Source organism: Delphinus delphis, chromosome 2, assembly GCF_949987515.2.
Source record: "Delphinus delphis chromosome 2, mDelDel1.2, whole genome shotgun sequence".
NCBI classification, from domain to species: Eukaryota; Metazoa; Chordata; class Mammalia; order Artiodactyla; family Delphinidae; genus Delphinus; species Delphinus delphis.
Window position 1 is genome coordinate 37,701,886 of NC_082684.1, and position 19,282 is coordinate 37,721,167.

Consider the following 19,282-nt stretch of genomic DNA (forward strand, 5'->3'; position numbering starts at 1 on the left):
GAAACTTTACATGGAGCTGAGGTAGACTACCCAAAGATGGACAAACTTGGGGGATTCAGACCTCCTTGGAAAAAAATGGTTTGGCCACTAATTAGCAGAAATGTTAACTGTGTAGCTGGACGAAAGTGGTCTGGAGTTGCAGGTGGGGAGCGGGTGATCAGCAGCTGGTGGTGTGGGCCCTGGGAGTCCAGGTGCCCGTGGGGGCAGAAGACCTTCAGAGTGTGCATGTGCTGGTGATGAAACTTGTACAAGGAACAACTTCTGTGTAACTCCTCAGGCCATAGTCTGAACAGGTGATTGCAGAAAGGTTCTCGCCGTGCCAGGGCTACAAGTTTGCAGTGGGACCTCATTCTGGACTTACGGCTGGCATAGGCTCCACTGGATGTTCTCACACCCACACTGCCAGCCTCTGCCCCTGCCAGAAATCACTGTGGCCTCTTCCTTCTGCAGTGTCCCTGCAGTGCCTCAACTGCGAAAGCTTAGCACTGGGCTCAGTTTAAATGCTTAAGGAATTCCATTGCTATAGAACATATACTGAAGGGTGTATTAGGTGAAAGGCAATAAATTGATCATTGATACAGGTACATTGGCCTGTCTATTCCTTTTTTATTATTGGCTATTCATAGTGTGTTTGAAGATCTGTTATTGCTAGTCCTGCTCATTGATCTGCTCTTTCAGGGTTTTCCTGCTTATTTTTCTGTAAGAATTTAAAAAGGAACTTATCTAGTTCAAAAAAAAAAAAAAAAAAAAGAAAACTGGTTGGCATGGCATTTTGATTTAATCCTGTGTTTTTTATTTTTAATTTTTATTTATTTATTTTTTGCCATGCCATGTGGCTTGTGGGATCTCAGTTCCTAGGGATTGAACCCAGGCCACAGCAGTGAATGTCCAGAATTCTAACCACTGGGCAACCATGGAACTCCCTGTGTTTTTTAAGTTTTAAAAGCACTTTATATTAAATTCTCATGGTAAAAAAATTATCATGGTTAACAACAAAAGCATTATGGAAGTGAATGAAGTAGAAAATGAGTTCCATGCCTTACCTTCCTACCCCTCTGAGGTTAATATTTTTGTGTATATTTTTCAGGATGTATTTCTAGGCCCATACAAGTGTGTGTGTGTGTGTGTGTGTGTGTGTGTGTGTGTGTGTGTGTGTGTGTGTGTTTAATAATAATATGTCAACCTTTTTAATAGTATGCTTGTATCTGTAACTTAGAAATGTCTTTTTTTTTTCTTCACAGCCATACCTGTCTATGATTCTTTGAGAACATTATAATGTCCCTTTGTGCCTCTTCTCACAAGGAGTTTTCCTAGATGTTACCTATTCAAGACATGGATATCAAAAACTCACCATCTAGCCTTAACTCTCCTGTCTCCTACAACTGCAGTCAATCCATCCTACCCCTGGAGCCAGGCCCTATATATATACCTTCCTCCTATGTAGAGAGCCACCATGAATATTCAGCCATGACATTCTATAGCCCTGCCGTGATGAATTACAGTATTCCCAATAACTCGGAAGGTGGGCCTGGTCGACAGACCACAAGCCCAAATGTATTGTGGCCAACTCCTGGGCACCTCTCTCCTTTAGCCATCCACTGCCAGTCGTCACTTCTGTATGCAGAACCTCAAAAGAGTCCTTGGTGTGAAACGAGATCATTAGAACACACCTTACCTGGGAACAGGTAAATCCAGTCTTCATTCTGAATTGTAGTTCATGGCCATTATTCAGATTGCTTTATGATTTAGTGAAAAGAAAGATATGTGTTATACAAGGTCTTCATTATTACATAGATCAAATAGAGCACCTAAAACATCTGATATTCTGAATTCTAGAATATCTAATCTGATATTCTAGTTCTTACTAAAAAGTTGAGCTTACAGATCTGTGTTTTGGGGGGAGAATTCGCTATCATGACTACTGTCTTTAGAAACTAAAGAATTTAACTTAAATCACTTTCTTCTTGATGAAGTGATTTGGGTTTGAAAAAGAAATTTTTACTTTCAAGTTAGATCCTTCTTATCTTGCAGTGAAATCACAATTTAGTGTTCATGACAAATTGTGTCCAAGATAAAAATAACTGTCGGTATTACAACTTAATGAAATACTAGACAGGTGAAGCCTGAAAAGACAAACATAGGTACAAGCTTTTAAACAATGAACTAAAATATTTTTTTTTTTTTTTTTTTGCGGTACGTGGGCCTCTCACTGTTGTGGCCTCTCCCGTTGCGGAGCACAGGCTCTGGACGCGCAGGCTTAGCGGCCAAGGCTCACGGGCCCAGCCGCTCTGCAGCATGTGGGATCTTCCTGGACCGGGGCACGAACCCGTGTCCCCTGCATCGGCAGGCGGACTCTCAACCACTGCGCCACCAGGGAAGCCCAATAATAACATTTTATAAAGATTGATGGGAAACTATTTAAATGTGGAACTTTTTAGTTGAACTTTCTTAAACTCTAAGGGCAAGGTAATATAATGGGTTATTTCCATTCAATTTGTAATGTTTTTTTTTTTGGCTTCTCTGCGCGGCTTGTGGGATCTTAGTTCCCTGACCAGGGATCAAACCCAGATCTTTTTAATGATAATTATGGCTACAGAGAGCAGAGGTAGTATGGGGAGAAGCATGAAGGGGAGATAAATTTCCAAAACAACCAAAGTACTAAGTTACAGCATATTTGATATTGAAATGTATTACTTTCAAATATCATAAAACTTTGAGAAAGCCGTATTACACAGTAATTTTATTTTTCTTCTTTAAAAAAATACTTCTTGTTTGTTGGTAAAAGAGAATATGAAAATTATAGATAACTTTTTAAAAATAATGTTTTCTCATTCAATGTTTAAAGGAAGAAATATTTTGTTTCTGAACACAAGTTCTAATCAGAGTTCTGCTAATATTTGGGTAAATTAAACCATAGTATAATTACCTTAATTTATAAATAATCGTACTTCTACTATTTCCTTTCCAAAAGAAACATGCCATAGCAAAATTAGGAACTAACCAGGTGTTTTTGGTGCCTGTTGGTGCTCCCTTGTGGGCTTTCCCTTCCTCTGTGGAAGCCCTGGCCCTCACTCTACCCAGCATTGAACACCTTCCTCCAAAGCCTTCTCAAAGGACAGGTACATGTTCACGCTCTCCCCTTCTTTTCTCTCTTCTTCCTCTCTTCCCTTTTCTTCTCCCCACCATTTCCACCCAGACTGGATCTGGTCACTTATTACACTCAAAGTTGTACACCCTGATGGCTACAGCTGGCCATCCATGGTTACTGGTGCTCATCAGCACTGCATGGATGGGCATAAACTTGCTTAACCACTTTCGGGCATCAGTCATCCCAACAGGGTGACTCTTCATAGATCTGATATCAGTAACAAAGGTTTTGCTTGATCAGATTTCTTGTAATATATTTATCACGAACCCTTGAGGGCAAAGAGATAAATTAGGCAATGTTCATGCTGTTCGTTTTTCTAGAAAGGCCCTGTTTTATCTTTAATGCTCTTTTACAATGAATGTTTTCTTTGCCCCTAGAGAGACATTGAAAAGGAAGGCTAGTGGAAGCAGTTGTGCCAGCCCTGTTACTAGTCCAAGTTCAAAGAGGGATGCCCACTTCTGTGCGGTCTGCAGCGATTATGCATCGGGATATCACTATGGAGTCTGGTCGTGTGAAGGATGTAAGGCCTTTTTTAAAAGAAGCATTCAAGGTACAAGAGTATTGTTAGCTGCTTCTTTAGTTTTCCACTTTTGCTTTTAAACAAGTTTTCAGATGACCTGGCAGAAATTTCACCTTTGGCCTGATTTGTACACAGAGTACTTGATGAGCAGTTCAGAGGATCATGTGTGTTTGCGGGTGGGGTGGATTGTTTCAAGTGTAGAGTACTTTATCTTTCATTGCAGATCTCTACCCCAGAACCCAAATAGGTCTCACCCCATCATCACCCATCGCCATCTTCTTGGGAGAAGACGTCTACCTACAACCCTTGTGAAGATAAAGCTTGCCAAAAAAATGTGTGCTCATTAGGAACTGCAAAGATTGTTTCTTCCTTTGTCTTATGTTTAATATCTGGCATAAGTAACAGTCACAATGGTGGGCTGACTCCCGAGGAAGAGAGAATAAACATGTTTTACGGAAATGATCAGAAGTCAGTAGTTCAACTCCAGTGGTCTCTGAGAATTTATCTAGAGGCATGTCTTGCCCTGAACTAGTGGAACCTCCTTCCCAATCCCGTTTCCTGGTCTGAGTTTAGACTATTTCCCTACCCTTCTCCAAATTTCTGCTGGGCTGGGTTTTTGTTTGTTTGTTTGTTTTAGTGGCCTTTTTAATCAGTCTCAAGCTGTGCACACCTGGTTTCAAGGCCAGTCAGCCCCTTACCACACATGTCCTTGCTGGCCCTAATTTGCTGAAGGCACTTTCCTGCGTACTCGTGCTCTTGGCTGTCTCTCTGCCCCTTAACCCCTCCCTTGCCAGCTACTCCCAGACAATGTCCTATGTTCCCATCTCAGAGCTCCCTTCCCTTTTCTGCCAAGGCCTCAGTGCCTTGTTCTTATCCGGTTAAGGGAAAGCAACCTTAAAGCAATTCATAGTGTGCAAGTGGCAAACGGTAATTTACTGAGTTAATTCACGCAATGATAACTCTACATTAAGAGAGCATTTTACCTCGAGCAGAGAAGCTGATGTAATCCAGAGGGAGGTGAGGGGTAGAATGTTGGTAGATAAGGAATCACCTTCCTCTGAGTCCCCTGAAATTCACCCTTCATAGATGACCACCTGTTTATTCTGGACTCTCCACTTAGTAGCTCTGTGGCTTTACTTCCCAGCCTGTTTGCTCGTCTGTGTAATGGAGATGCAGAGTTGTTCTAAAAAGGAAATGAGGTTGCTTATGTGAAAATATTTGGTCAGTTGTAAACAACCTGCAAATTCAAGTCATTCTAGTTTCTCTTTTAACTCTTCTGTTTTCAGTTTAGATATCAACGTCTTTTCTTTCTTCCTTGTATTTCTCTTCTAATCCTAATCTCATTTAAACCCTCCTCCTCCAAAATCTTCATAGTTAGGTGGATGAGGGCCCTCTGCCATTTCCAAACTTTTCTTACCGAAAGGAAAAACAGCACAGACAAAGGAAGCTGATGTCTTCAAATATTATCAAAACATAAATCACGGTTGCTTATTTTTGCTTTTGCATACACAGAGCTTTTCATTCTATGTTTAACATATTCAGTGCTTAAAATTTTTTGTTTATGATCATTGTACTAGTAGATTATAAGGCCAGGTCCAGTTTCCTGCGATATATGATAAGAACGATTCAGATTTTCTGAAATTCAGAACCAAACTCTTGATATGATGACAATTCTCTATCTTGTTGAGGTTCTAGAATTTTATCTCCTAAGGAAATTTTGACCCAAAACAGCTAACTACATCCTTAAAAAAGAGAATTCTTATTTGCTGTTTGGGAAAAATCTCTGCATGGAATATCTTTCATGATACTTCATGAACCCTGAGACTGTAGCTGAAAACAATAAAACGTAAGTTTCCTGTGCTTTCCCCATGTCATTCTTTCCTACTGCATCCGCAGAGGAACTACTGGGAAAGGGAAAAGGAGTGTCATATCCTAAAAATGCAAATGGGAAAGAGTTAGTGCTCTTACAATTGCTTCATGCCTAAATGATTATTTCTTTGGACTCTTCATATTTTTGGTGCCCTCTGGTATAAATGCATTGCAATAACTGAAAGTGGCTACTCAATTTTTTTGGTATGTTGAATGAAATAAGAATCAAATATATTTTCATAAATTGTCAATATTATCCACATTGTTTTATTGAATAAATCCATTTTCATTGCTTTTTTTAATATAGGAACTTAATTTTTTGTTTGAGATATAATTTACATACAGTAAAATTCCCCTATTCTATTTTTATAGTTTTATGAATTTTGAAAATACATGTAGTCATGTAACCACCACCATAATTAAGATATGGAGCATTACTATAACTGCAAAATATTCCTTCATGCCCATTGTAGCCAATTTCACCCCAACCTTCCAGGCTCTGGTGACTCTTGATCTATTTTCTGTCCCTATAGTTTTGCCTTTTCTAGAATGTCATATAATTGAATCTTAAAGTATGTAACCATTTATGTATGGTTTCTTGCACTTATCATGTTGCTTTTAAGATATATCTGTGTTGTTGGATGCATTAGTAGTTCATTCCTTTTTGTTACTAATATTCCAGTAGGTGTGCCCCATTTTGTTTATTTGTTCATTTGAGTTGTTTCTAGTTTTGTGCTATTTTAAGTAAAAGTGCTATGAACATTTATGCATATCTCTCAGTGTAGACATGTTTTTGTTTCTTTTGGGTAAATATCTATGAGTAAAATGGCTGGTTGTATGATAAGCTAATGTATGTTTAGCTTTATAAGAAACTAACAAACTGTTTTCCAAAGTGGTTGAACCATTTTGTATTCTGAACAGCAATGTATGAGAGTTCTGGTTGATCCATGTCCTTATCAAAACTTGATATTGTCAGTCTTTTAAAGTTTAGCCATTCCATTTATATTGGTATGTAGTTCTATCTCACTGTGGTTTTATTTTGCATTTTCTGATTACTGACGATTTTGAGCACCTTTTCTTGTGTTCATTAATTTTTTTCTATGTATATGATATATATTAAGTTCTATATATACTAGTGTTTAGTGTGACTGTTCTGTTGATCTATCTCTTCATTCTTGTATAAGTATCACATTATTTTAAGTATTATAGTTTTATAATGAATTTTAATACATGCCAGTATAAATTCCTCCTATATTAAAAATGTCCTGGCTATTTTCTCATGTTTATTTGTCCACAGGAACATTAAAATAATTTTATTAAGTGACCTCCCATCCTTAATGTTAAGAAAAATGGATATTTTATTAAACCTAAGAATTATTTTGAAAGGAAGCTCTGTAATAGTCTTCACATCAGGAAACACGTTGACTCCATTTATTTAGGTCTTTTACATCTCTTATAAAATTTGGGGGTTTTTTGATATGTATTTGGCCCATTTCTTCATGTTATTTCCATAAAGTTCATCCTTCTGGCTATTTATTTTATATCCACATATAATAGTAATGATACTACTATACTATGCACTTTCATTTTGGTATTTATAATAACCTTTTATCATTGTCATTTGAAAGTTAAAATCCATTTGACTGCTGCTCATGAATCTTCAACTCTTTATTTCTTAAGACATTACAGGCTAAGCTTTAAATGGGAAGCTGTAGCAGCCCATAGGTTGTGTAAAAGATTCTTACCTTCAAGGCATATATTCCATTACTTGGGACTTATTTGGTCTCGAACTCAAGAAGGGTATCCTGAGGGAAGAAACAACAAGGTAGATGCTTGCTATTGAAGTATAAGAATGCCAGGGAGGGTATGGGTAATAATTGCTCTGCTTTTTTCTTTTTTTTTAAGAGCTACATTATTTTATTTTATTTTTAAAAAAATGTATTTATTTATTGGCTGCATTGGGTCTTTGTTGCTGTGTGCGGGCTTTCTCTAGTTGTGACAAGTGGGGGCTGCTCTTTGTTGTGGTGCGTGGGCTTCTCATTGCTGTGGCTTCTCTCTGTTGCGGATCACGGGGCTCTAGGCACACGGGCTTCAGCAGTTGTGGCACGCGGGCTCAGTAGTTGTGGTGCACGGGCTTAGTTGCTCCGCGGCATGTGAGATCTTCCTGGATCGGGCCTCGAACCTGTGTTCCCTGCATTGGCAGGCAGATTCTAAACTGCTGCGCCACTAGGGAAGTCCCTAATTGCTCTGTTTTTAAAATAAGAAAACCGGGAGGCTGAGCTGATATTAAAGTCAGGTCTTCTGATTTCAAGTCCAGTGCTGTCTCTTCCCTCCATGCAGTTGGATATGAATGATAATACATATTCAGACAGTCTCAATAATTTTGCAGAGAACAAAGATAACCTTTTATGTTTTGTATTATAAAAAGCATATTTTCCTGTAAAGTTTTATATGTTAACTAAAAGAATTAGCTTCGTATTTTGCCTTTAATTTTGCTTTGAACTTTTCTCTGAGTTCTGTTAGTGTGGAGTAGCAGACTGTTGCATGGAACAAGAAAGCCATTTTAATACATGGGGTGTTTGGTGCAGTTCAAAGAGGACTTTTTTCTTTTTGCCAGAAATGAAGTGAATTACCATGACCTTCTTGCATAAGACATTTTCTAGGCTATTTTATTGAGCATGTTCATATTATTGTGCTTTCGGATCCTTTTTTAAAAGTAAAATGATCTTTTACAGTAAACTCTGAGAGAAAAATAAAAGCCAACCTCTACTTGTCCCTTAAATGCTTATTGTTATGAACCTCCTTTTAAAACCAATAAGGATGACATCATATATAGTTCTTAGAGGTTTTAGAAGATACTTAAAAGATTGCTTCTGCTATGGAAAGTGCTGTGGGATTACATTTATCTTCTAAGTATAAAGCATTATATTCTAAAGTACAATAGAAAGTTTCTGATTAGAAATATATTTTGGCTTTTAAAATTTATTTTTGTATATTATAAGTGAGGATAAAAGCAATAACAAGATAATTATCTGTTCCTTTAAATCTTTTTTATAGCACGCCTTATATTACCACCTATTCTTGAGTGTGTATGGAACCTGTAAATATGAAGACAGAGTCGCTCCCTTGGTTAGGTTACATTTTATGGCAAATGGTGTTGGGATAGTCTCTTGTGATTAGTTTCTTGAGATTATGCTGTGATTATATAAGACTCCATCATAGCAGACTGTGGAGAGACTGGAAGTCAGAAAGATGTGCTTCTCCTGGCCTGGAAGGAAGCAAACATGTTGTGAGCTGCTTCTGGGCAAGGAACTGCAGGTGCCTCTAGGAGCTGAGAGCAGTGTCCAGCCTATAACTAGCAAGAAAATGGGAATCTCGATCCTACAACTGCAAGGAATTGATTCTGTCAACAACTTAAATGAGCTTGAAAGAGGACCCTGAGCTTCAGATGAGACCACAGCCCAGTCAATACGTTGGTTGCAGCCTTGTTGGGACCCTGAGTAGAGTAAGCTGCGTCTGCACTCTTTATTTGCAGAAACTATGAGATAATAAATTTGTTTGATTTTAAGCTTTTAAGTTTGTAGAAATTTACTATGTGGCATGGAAAACTAAAACAATAACTTTAAGGAGGTTATTGAACTGAGCTTAAGTGTTTTCATTTGTAAAATGGGGATTATAACTCTTTATAAGGGAAGTTATAGGACTAAATGAAATGCTGATGAAAACTACCCGGAAATCAGTAGGTCATCAGGAATGTTGGTGTGTCAGGCTAGGAAGACGCTGCTTCCTGTACATGGCCAGGATGGAGGGTCACTTGAGAGAGTGGTTTTTGCATCTCTAGGGCACCTTTGCTGGTACCCAGGCCGATGCAGAGTGTGATGGTAGAGCCACAAACAACTGAATTTCAATTTGTGTTTTGTTGAACAGATGTTACTGGAATCTATCTAAAAGGGGAGAGGATTATAAAATTTAATTATGGTTCAATCATGGAACCATAGCTTTTTGAAGTGTTCTTTAAAATCTGGTGAGTTGGAAAAAGGAAAGTTAATTTCACAGCTTAAAACATTAACATTTGAAATATAGATAAATTTCAATTTATCTGTATTTGCATATTTATTTGTATGTGTCTGTATTTGTGTGAATTCGTTTATTGTTTGAGTAGCTAACAGAGCATTTTTAAAATGAGTCTCCAACTTACAGAAAATGTGCATATGCAATATAAAGAACGTTTTTTCCTGAAATCATGAGTTGCCAACATTTTTCCTGAAATCATGAGTTGCCAACATTATGCTCCGTCACCTCCGAACACTTAACATGTATTCCGGTAGAGCCACAAGGGTCAAATTGGGAAATTAGCATTGATACATTATTACCATCTAATGTTTAGACTTGTTCCAGTTTTCCCAGTTGTCCTAACAGTGCCCTCTACAGCAAAAGGATCCAGTTTAGAATCACACTTTGCATTTAGTTGTTAGGTCTTTAGCCTTTCTCTCTCTGTCCAGAACAGTTCCTCAGTTGTTCCTTGGTTTTCATGATCTTGATAATTTGGAATCTTATAGGCCAGTTATTTTGCAGAATGCTCCTCACTGTGGGTTTGTGTGATGGTTCCTCATCATTAGATTCAGCGTACACATTATTGGCCTATTGGAATATCACAGAAATGATGCTATATTCTTCTGACTGGCTCCTTTCATGTAGTGCCTGATTTCAATTTGTCCCAATACTAGTGATGTACACTTTGAATATTTGGTTAAGGTGATGTCTGTGAGGCTAGTGATGTCCCTGCTTCCATGCTGTCTCGGGGGATAGAGTTAGGGAATATATTTATTCCAGTATATATAATTATTTATTTGGGTGTCCAAATTATCCCAGATTTGGCCAGTAGTGTTCCCTTAAACTGGCTTCTGTATTTTTTTTGACATGTGCCCCTAACTCTTTAGACACTTCTTTACTTCCTGGCACAACAAGATGTTTCAGGCTTATCTTGTACTCTCCGTGCCCCAGTGGGATAAGCTGGAATAAACTGTTTCTCTAAGGTTCCCAGTTTCCTATGAGTGGAGAATGATATTCATAAACCAAGATCTGGGTGTTAGTTTACTCATTGCTGTTGGGATATCTCTGCTTCCAGTCTGTCTTAGAGGATAGAGTATTTGTTCTAGTATATATAAATATTGTATATATATACACATACACACACACACATATAAAAGATATATAATGTATAAAATATATAAAATTTCATATTTATATTCAGTTTAGAAAAGAAGTACAGAACAACCTCCTGTGTGACTAGTGCCCAGGCCATGAAATAGGATATCTCCAGAAACAAATCCTCTGGGTGGTCCTTTTAGTTACAGCACCTTCTCCCCCTACAGAGGTGAGACAGTTCTAACTTCTGCCTTCCTTGCCATGTTTTTATCGCCTATGCATGTAACCCTAAACAATATAGTTTTTTCTATTTTTGAACTTTATATAAATGGAATCCTCTCCTTTATGTTCTTTTGTGACTTCTTTTATGACTTGCTCGTTTAGTTTATCATTGAGATTCATCCATTTTCCACATTGAAATTATGGGCCATTATAGGTTTTATCGTAAGAAGTTCAGGCCCTATTGAAAGACTCAATTAAGAAATAAAGGCACCATAATACCCTGTTCACTTCTACTTTTTATATATTTTATTATAATTTCTGTTCCTTAAATCTCTCAGGTCTCTGTATTTATCTTCATCCTCCCTACTATTACCAATCCAGGCAGGCAGCCTCCTTTCTGGTTTGCACAGCAACAGTGGGTTCTTGCTTGGTCTCCTGGCCTTCATCAATCTTGCTGCCTCTAATCTATTTTCCATACAGCATCTGAAGTAATGCTTTTGGTGTTTTTATTTTTTGTTTTTCTTTGGCTGCGTTGGGTCTTCATTGCTGAACATGGGCTTTCTTTAGTTGTGGCCAGCAGGGGCTGCACTTCGTTGCAGTGCGCGGGCTTCCCATTGCGGCTGCTTCTCTTGTTGTGGAGAACGGGCTCTAGGCACATGGGCTTCAGTAGTTGTGGCGCATGGGCTCAGTAGTTGTGGCGCGTGGGCTTAGTTGCCCTGCAGCATGTGGGATCTTCCCAGACTAGGGATCGAACCTGTGTCCCCTGCATTGGCAGGCAGATTTTTAACCACTGCTCCACCAGGGAAGTCCCAGTGCTGCTTTTTGAAATGGAAATTTTCTTGTTTCTTCTTTACATAAAAGAAGCACCATTGTCTTAGTCAGATATTGCTATACAACTCTATTTAGGCTGTAGATTACTACAGTGAGCATTATTTTTTTATTTATGGGTCTGTGAGTTGTTTAGGGTGGCTCTACTTCATAAGGCTTGGCTCTGGGCTTTGGGTTGAGTTCTGGTCTGCACCACACGTCTCCACATTCTCCTTGGACCAGTGGCTACCCTAGGCATTTTCTTCTCATGGGCACTCAAGAGGCCAAGCCAAACTTTTGGAGTATCACATCTACTTCCATACCATTGGCAAGTCCCACGGCCAAGCCCGACGTGAATTGGTGAGGAGGTGTACTCTGCCTGCTGTAATACACTGTAATGTCACAGGCTGAGGCAGGGAGTGAAGAATTAAAAACGATAATTTAACCCACCACAACCATTATCAAGTGGCAGTTCTTTCTGTCCTTGTTTTGTTTGATGATTTCTATATTCTCTTATTGACCAGTGTAGTTCTCTTATTTAGCTATGAATTCCTATTAAAATATCATGTTAAATACCACGGAGGAATGTATGTAAAAGAGTACAAGCAGTTGAATTTGGTGACCTGATACAAGTGTTACTCTCAAGGAGTCCTGTGACTTGGAGCAAATCAATTTCAGGTGACTGTCTCACTTTCCATGTCTAGAGGAGACTATTTCTAAATGTATCTCTTGAGAATTCTAAGAACATGCAGAGAATAACCTATTCAAAAGGGTAGGATATTGAAATATTCTTAGGTTTCCTTTACTCACGAACAAGGCACTGATGAGGCTGCACTTGGTTTTTATACCTGTACCTGTGGTTAAGAAGATGTCTCCTATCTCTCAGCTGGGTAGCGTTAGTTGTGTTGTTGACCAGGAAGAGATTTAGCCAAAATATTATAACAATAAACTTCCTTTTTTTTTGTTTTTGTTTGTTTTTGCTCTGCTGTAGGACATAATGATTATATTTGTCCAGCTACAAATCAGTGTACAATAGACAAGAACCGGCGTAAAAGCTGCCAGGCCTGCCGACTTCGGAAGTGCTATGAAGTCGGAATGGTGAAGTGTGGTGAGTGTTCCCTTCCCCTTCTGTGATATGTGGGACATGCTGAGAGCCATGTCAAACTGGGGACAGTTTGAGGACCTGGAGACATGTAGCCTGGATGAAAGGAGATTTAAAACATGGTAATTATCTTCAGGTGTGTGTATGCTGTCCCATTGCAGGGGTGTTGACTTATTCTCTAAAGCTGCAGAGGACAGAGCTGGGGTGAACAGGAGCAAGCTGTTAGAGGCAGATTTTGGCCCAATGTAGGGAAGAACTTTCTACAGTTCAAGTGGTCTGACCACAGAATAGGCTGCTGCGTGAATTAGAGAACTCTAGCCACTGAGGTGCTCAAATGGGCTGGATGACCATCTGCCTGAGGCCTTGAAAAGTCTAAGGATGAAGTTCAGGTAAATGTTCATGGTTAAAGCTCTGACAAGAAAGTTGACTATCTTGTGGGCTACTTGGGATGACTTGTGCCTATCCCTCCATTTAACTTTCTAGAAGTGGAAAAAATATGCATAGGAGTCAGAAACATGATAGACCTATGGAAAGCACATAGAGTATGGATTTTGTTCTAAGACAGTATGTGTGCATATATATGTGAACAAACATATATATACATGAAAAAACAAAGAGAAATGAGAACATTAGTATAACAACTGACGACGATGCTTACACTGCACTCTCTCCACCTGGCTAACTTGATTCACTTGTTGTACATACTTGCTTGTTTATATACAGTCATATCAGCTCTGCCTGTACTTTTCTTATTCTTCTGCCAGCCAGTATTTTAGCAGTGGTTTGTTGTTATTTCTCTCTTTGTAACTATTTGAAAAATTAAAAAAAAAATCCTCTCTCTTTTCTCCCTGACAGTCTCTTAGTAGCTCTGCCCCTTGAACATTCTCTGTTCCCTCCCCTAGTTCAGAATTAGAGCAGAAGTTCTCTTAATTTAATCACAGTTCTCTGGCTTCCTAAAATCACTTGTGTTCTCCATTTCCTCTGTAAAATATCCTGCCAATGCCCATGACCTCCCAGTGGGTATTGGTTACTTTCATAAACGCCACTTCAGTTATATCCTTATCAGTAACCAATGGGCTTCTTCCCAACCTGTTTCTACTCATTGTAATTGTTAAATCATATAATTTAATTAAACTTCATGCAAACATATGAAATATGAGTAGGAAAAGATAGTTGTTCCTGTGAAAGCTTTGAATAAAACTGTAAAGGACTAATAGCTATTGGGTTAGGTATGGGTGATATTGGGGCAAAACCATTTATACACCTATAAAGAGTCTGCATTCAGATTGCTTTAGGAGTGCCTAAGTTCTTGCTCTGTTTTAAAGAAGCTGAAACTGAAAATCCAGAGACAAGGTAACTTGTGATTAAATTGGCAGAGGTGCTTAAAGAGAAATCCTTGGCCCTCTGACCAAAGACTGCAAATAAATATATCATGTTTTAAGTAAAACGATATTTTAAATTGTATACTTAAAAAAAAAAGATTTCCAATTTAGCCTTAGGTTAGAAACGCTTTTAATGTACTAGAGTCTGTTAGTGGCTGTGGTTCTCCTGGTTTGGGACCAGGGCAGTAGCACATACACTCCAGCTGTAGGGGACAGTGTATGCGGTGAGAAGAACAGCAGGACTGGACCGCCCCCACACACAGATGGAATCTCATTTTTTTTGTCTCATTACTTCTTGCTAGCGGTGACTATGCTTAAACGACGTAACCTTCCTGGCCCTCGGTTTCCTTATCTCTGAAACAGAGGTATCTGCTTCATTGAGTTTTGTGAGGAATAAAGACCTAACACAGTGCCTGGCATTAAATTTTGCTTTTCCTTCCTTTCTCCCTTGTTGAAAGGCTCATATAAATTAGGAGTTTTGATACAATACAGTTTCAGGAAGCAGAGTTCAGAGATGTTCCTGAATTTTTCCTGGAAAAGGTCATTGAATTTGACCAAAAAGTCGCTGTATAGGGCTAAGAAAAAATATTTCATTATCTTAGATTACAGAAGGAATGAGATGGATTGATGTGCAAACAGATGGATATTTTGACCCTTTACTGACCACAGGAAAAGACGATTAGGAGTGAATTTTCTTAACTGTGCCTCCCTCCTTTCCCAGCCCTCTTCTCGTCTGCCCTCCTGAGAAAACCCTTGATCTAGAGTCTTCCTTCTATCCAATCTTAGAGGATTAGGGATTCTCCCTGCATTCTGGATCCTCCTGAATAATATCACTTCCCCGTTTTATTCAGAAATCCTGTCCCTTTTGTCATCACCTTTTTCTTCTGCATTTCCAATCCTTTCTGCTGAGGTATTAATATCGTTGTTTCAATGGTAGGAGGGTACCCACCCAGACTAGCTTCAGGGACAAGGCTTCATTATAAGAATACACAACTGCAAATAGGCAGGAAACCGACCTGAATAACTGTATACCTGATCTAGAACCCTGTGTTGGGACAATAGCTCGGCATCTTTCAGATGCCATCTCTTTATTCACCCGCTGTATAGACACTTGAAAGTAATTTGATAGGGAGGTGATATAAAATTGGTGTTAAAAGCACCAGCTCTGCATTCAGAACACTGATTGGTTTTAGATCCTGCTTCTGCTATTTTCTAGCTTTTCTACCTTGGGCAAGTTACTTGAGCTCTCTTGTGCCTGGATCCTCCCCTGTATGTTGGAGATAGTAATAGCACCTTTTCTCTAGGGTGGTTGTCAGGATGGGATAATCTATATACAATAATACACAATGTCTGGCATACAGAAGCTTCCAGTAGATATTAGCTGTCATGATCATCATTTACCATGGTTGTTGTTGTCATCGTCTTTTCGCTGGGGCACTTTCTAATATGGAGCACTCCTATTTGGTACTTTCTCATTAAGCTCACTCAGAGGCACACTGAGTGACTGCTTGGATTACGGTGTCAAAGCCATAACACTAGGAATGTCCTTGGTAGAAAAATGTGAGTTCTTTGTCAATGACTTTATTCTTTGACCTTCTCAATTTCATTTTATTCCAGTGTATACAATACAACTTGATTTACCAGTTAAAACTAGGAACTCTATCAATAGATTCTAGGGGCTTTATTTTATTGATCCCAACTTAGAATAGGGTCTAGTACATAGAACTTTGTTGGGGAAATTTGGTCAAATAAATTTGAATGTGTGGAATCAAAACCTTTTACTTTGTATGGAAATCTGTTTTGTAAACTCCTTATCCTCATATACTCCACAAAAGAGAAATGTGTGATCAGAAAGATACTCTCTTAACCATACATTTTGTCCCATTTTACCCTGGAGGTATAATCGACCTTTAATAATATAATTATAATATTATATATAATGTAAATAATAATAGCACTTTATCTGATTACTAATAAAATGAATTATATTTTAGGCTTTTAATTCTTTTCATGAAAATTTTGATTCAGTTATCCCTAGATGAATAGAGCCCTTTCTTCTACTGCAGTTAGCCAAGGATAAGGGAAATTCAGATAAATTTTCTTGGAAGCAAATAATTTAAATTTGCTCATACCTCCTAACTAATATTTCTTTGTATAAATGTGGACAATTGAATTTCGTGAACAAACACAATGGTGGGAGTATAGAAACTAGGCATTTTGATTTTAACTTTTAGATTTTTTTTAGGGAAGATTCATATAAATGTTGTGCCCATGCTAACAACATCTTGACTTATGTCTTTTTTTTTTGTGGTACGCGGGCCTCTCACTGTTGTGGCCTCTCCCGTTGCGGAGCACAGGCTTCAGACGCGCAGGCTCAGCAGTCATGGCTCACGGGCCTAGCCGCCCTGCGGCATGTGGGATCTTCCCGGACCGGGGCACGAACCCATGTCCCCTGCATCGGCAGGCGGACTCTCAACCACTGTGCCACCAGGGAAGCCCGACTTATGTCTTTTTTAATTCCATCTTACATTTTTGTCTTTAACCAATGAATATTTAGAAATATTTTGTGCTCATAGGACTTTGGAAATTATATTTTTGTTACTGATTTCTATTTTTATTGTGGTCAGAGAATATGATCTATATGATATCAGTTTTAGTTAAAGTTTTATTAATGACTTGTTATGTGATAATTTTTACAAATTCCATGAGCTTTTATAGCTCAAGCTTCTTAATTGTGCAGTTCAAATGTTCTATATTCTTTTTCCCCATCTATTTTGTTAGTTTCTGAGAGAGATACAGTAAAACATCCCATTATATTGATATTAGTGTATTTGTCAATTTCTCTTTTTCTTTCAATCACTTTTTGGCATTTTGTTTGTAGGCTGTGTTTTCTTGTTGTTGTTTTGATGTATATGAGCTTAGAATTATTTACCTTCCTTTTATAATCTACTTATGAGACCTTAATAATGATTTTTGCCTTTAAGTTTATTTTGTCTGATATTGACAGTGACTCCAATTTATTTGGTTAATTTTTGCCGTTGTATCTTCTTCTACCCCTTTACTTTCAGTTTTTCTGCATGTTAGATGTATTCCTTATAACCAGTCTATGTCTAGATTAAAAAATATGTCTGATCTCAGAGTTGCTCTTAATTGATTAATTTAGTCTGTTTATGTTTATTGTGATCGTTAGTATTTGGGTTCATTTCTATCATCTTATTTTGTGCTTTTTAAAAAAATCACATATTTTCTACTTTTTTTCCTTTTTGGAGTTGATCATATTTTCCTGGTTTCTTTTTTCTCTTCTGCTAGTTTGGAAATCATACATTCTGTTTTAATTCTTTTAGTGACACTATTTCTATTTTTAGCATGCATTCCTGATTAATTTTAGAATCAAGCCACTCTAATAGATATCTCTCTTCCTAAATAAAAATTTTTCGAATGTTCTAGTCAAAATTATTCCTCTCTCATCTTATATGTTATTGTCTGGTATTTTGGTTCTACCTTGTTTCTGTACCTCGAAAAATTATTATTATTTTATTCAGTGTTTTTCAGATTTACTCACATATTTACCAGTTTAGTTTCTTACCACTGCTTCTTGACTTTCTTTGCTTCCTTCAGGTTCATTTTTCTCCATCCCAAAGAACATAGTATTTATTTCAAAGGGGCTGTGAGTGATATATGTTCCCAATCTTTTTAAACTGAAAATACCTTTAATTTATCCTCACTCTTGAATGATAGGTTAGCTGGGAATATAATTCTGAATTGAAAGCTTCTTTCTTTTTTTTTTAAAATTTACTTATTTTAAATAATTTATTTTTGGCTAGTTGGGTCTTTGTTGCTGCGCGCGGGCTTTCTCTAGTTGTGGCGAGCGGGGGCTACTCTTCATTGTGGTGCCCAGGCTTCTCATTGTGGTGGCTTCTCTTGTTGTGGAGCATGAGCTCTAGGCACATGGGCTTCAGTAGTTGTGGCTAACGGGGTCAGTAGTTGTTGCTCACAGGCATTGGTAGTTGTGGCTCATGGACTCTAGAGCACAGGCCCAGTAGTTGTGGCACACGGGCTTAGTTGCTCTGCGGCACGTGGGATCTTCCTGGACTAGGGCTTGAACCCATGTCCCCTGCATTGGCAGGTGGATTCTTAACCACTGAGCCACCAGGGAAGCCTGAAAGCTTCTTTCTTAAAGACATTATCCCATTGTGTTCTGCTATATAAACTTACAGTAACTGAAACGTTTTGGTACCAGCACAGGAATAGAAAAATAGATCTATGAAAAAGTGTAGAAAATCTGGAAGAAGATACTTTTATACACAATTATTTATTAAATGACAAGGCATTTTATAAAAATCAATGGGAAAAGCTTATTTAATAAATGGTATGTGGAAAGTTGTACATCCATTTGGAAAAACATAACATGAAATATCAATATGACATAATAGAAGCATACATAAAATTTCAAATAGGTTTGAACCACAAAAGTGTTTTAAAAAGATATAGGAGAATATTTGTGTAATCTTTATGTGAAACAAAAAGGCAGATGTGACTATGTACTAAATCTTCTTATGACAGAAGACACCATGAGCAGAGTTAAAAGATATATTAACAGCTAAGACAAATATTGAATACAACAAAAGTTATCATTCCTATATAAAGAGCCTTTGTAGGTAATTAAGGAGATAAAGAGCAAAAGAAGCAAATATGCAATATACAAGTAAGAGAAAATGAAGGGCAAACATTTTAGTCAACCTTGCTAGTAATTGAAAAAATACAAAGTAAAATGAGACTGTTTAGTCACTTGCCAGATTAGCAAAGATTAAAAATGATTTTTAATGTCCAGTGGTGTTATAAGAAAATAGGTAGCCCTTAAAGTATTATTTAGATTATAAATTTTAAAATAGTTTTGAAGGGCAATCTATCAATATGTATCAAAATTTTAAATTTTAATTTAAACGAGCAACTTGGTTCAGCAACTTGACTTCTTTCTGTTTATTATAAGGGAGTAATTGGATACAGGTACAAAGATGCATTTTCATTGTAATGTGTAATATAGTAGCAAAGAAATTGGAACCAACCTAGAGTTCCATCAACAG

General features: G+C 37.8%; 1 protein-coding gene across 2 annotated transcripts in view; it reads left to right on the forward strand.

The window, feature by feature from the left end:
- ESR2 (estrogen receptor 2) overlaps positions 1-19,282 on the forward strand; it is a 59,529-nt gene that overhangs the window by 10,774 nt on the left and 29,473 nt on the right. The window contains exons 2-4 of one of the 2 annotated variants that reach the window (XM_060004432.1): positions 1,242-1,685; positions 3,526-3,698; positions 12,706-12,822. In XM_060004432.1, the coding sequence (XP_059860415.1) occupies positions 1,315-1,685; positions 3,526-3,698; positions 12,706-12,822 (661 nt within the window). In that variant the 5' untranslated portion in view covers positions 1,242-1,314. Of the gene's footprint in view, positions 1-1,241; positions 1,686-3,525; positions 3,699-12,705; positions 12,823-19,282 lie in introns of those variants that run through there. The other variant, XM_060004431.1, reaches the window with a different exon arrangement.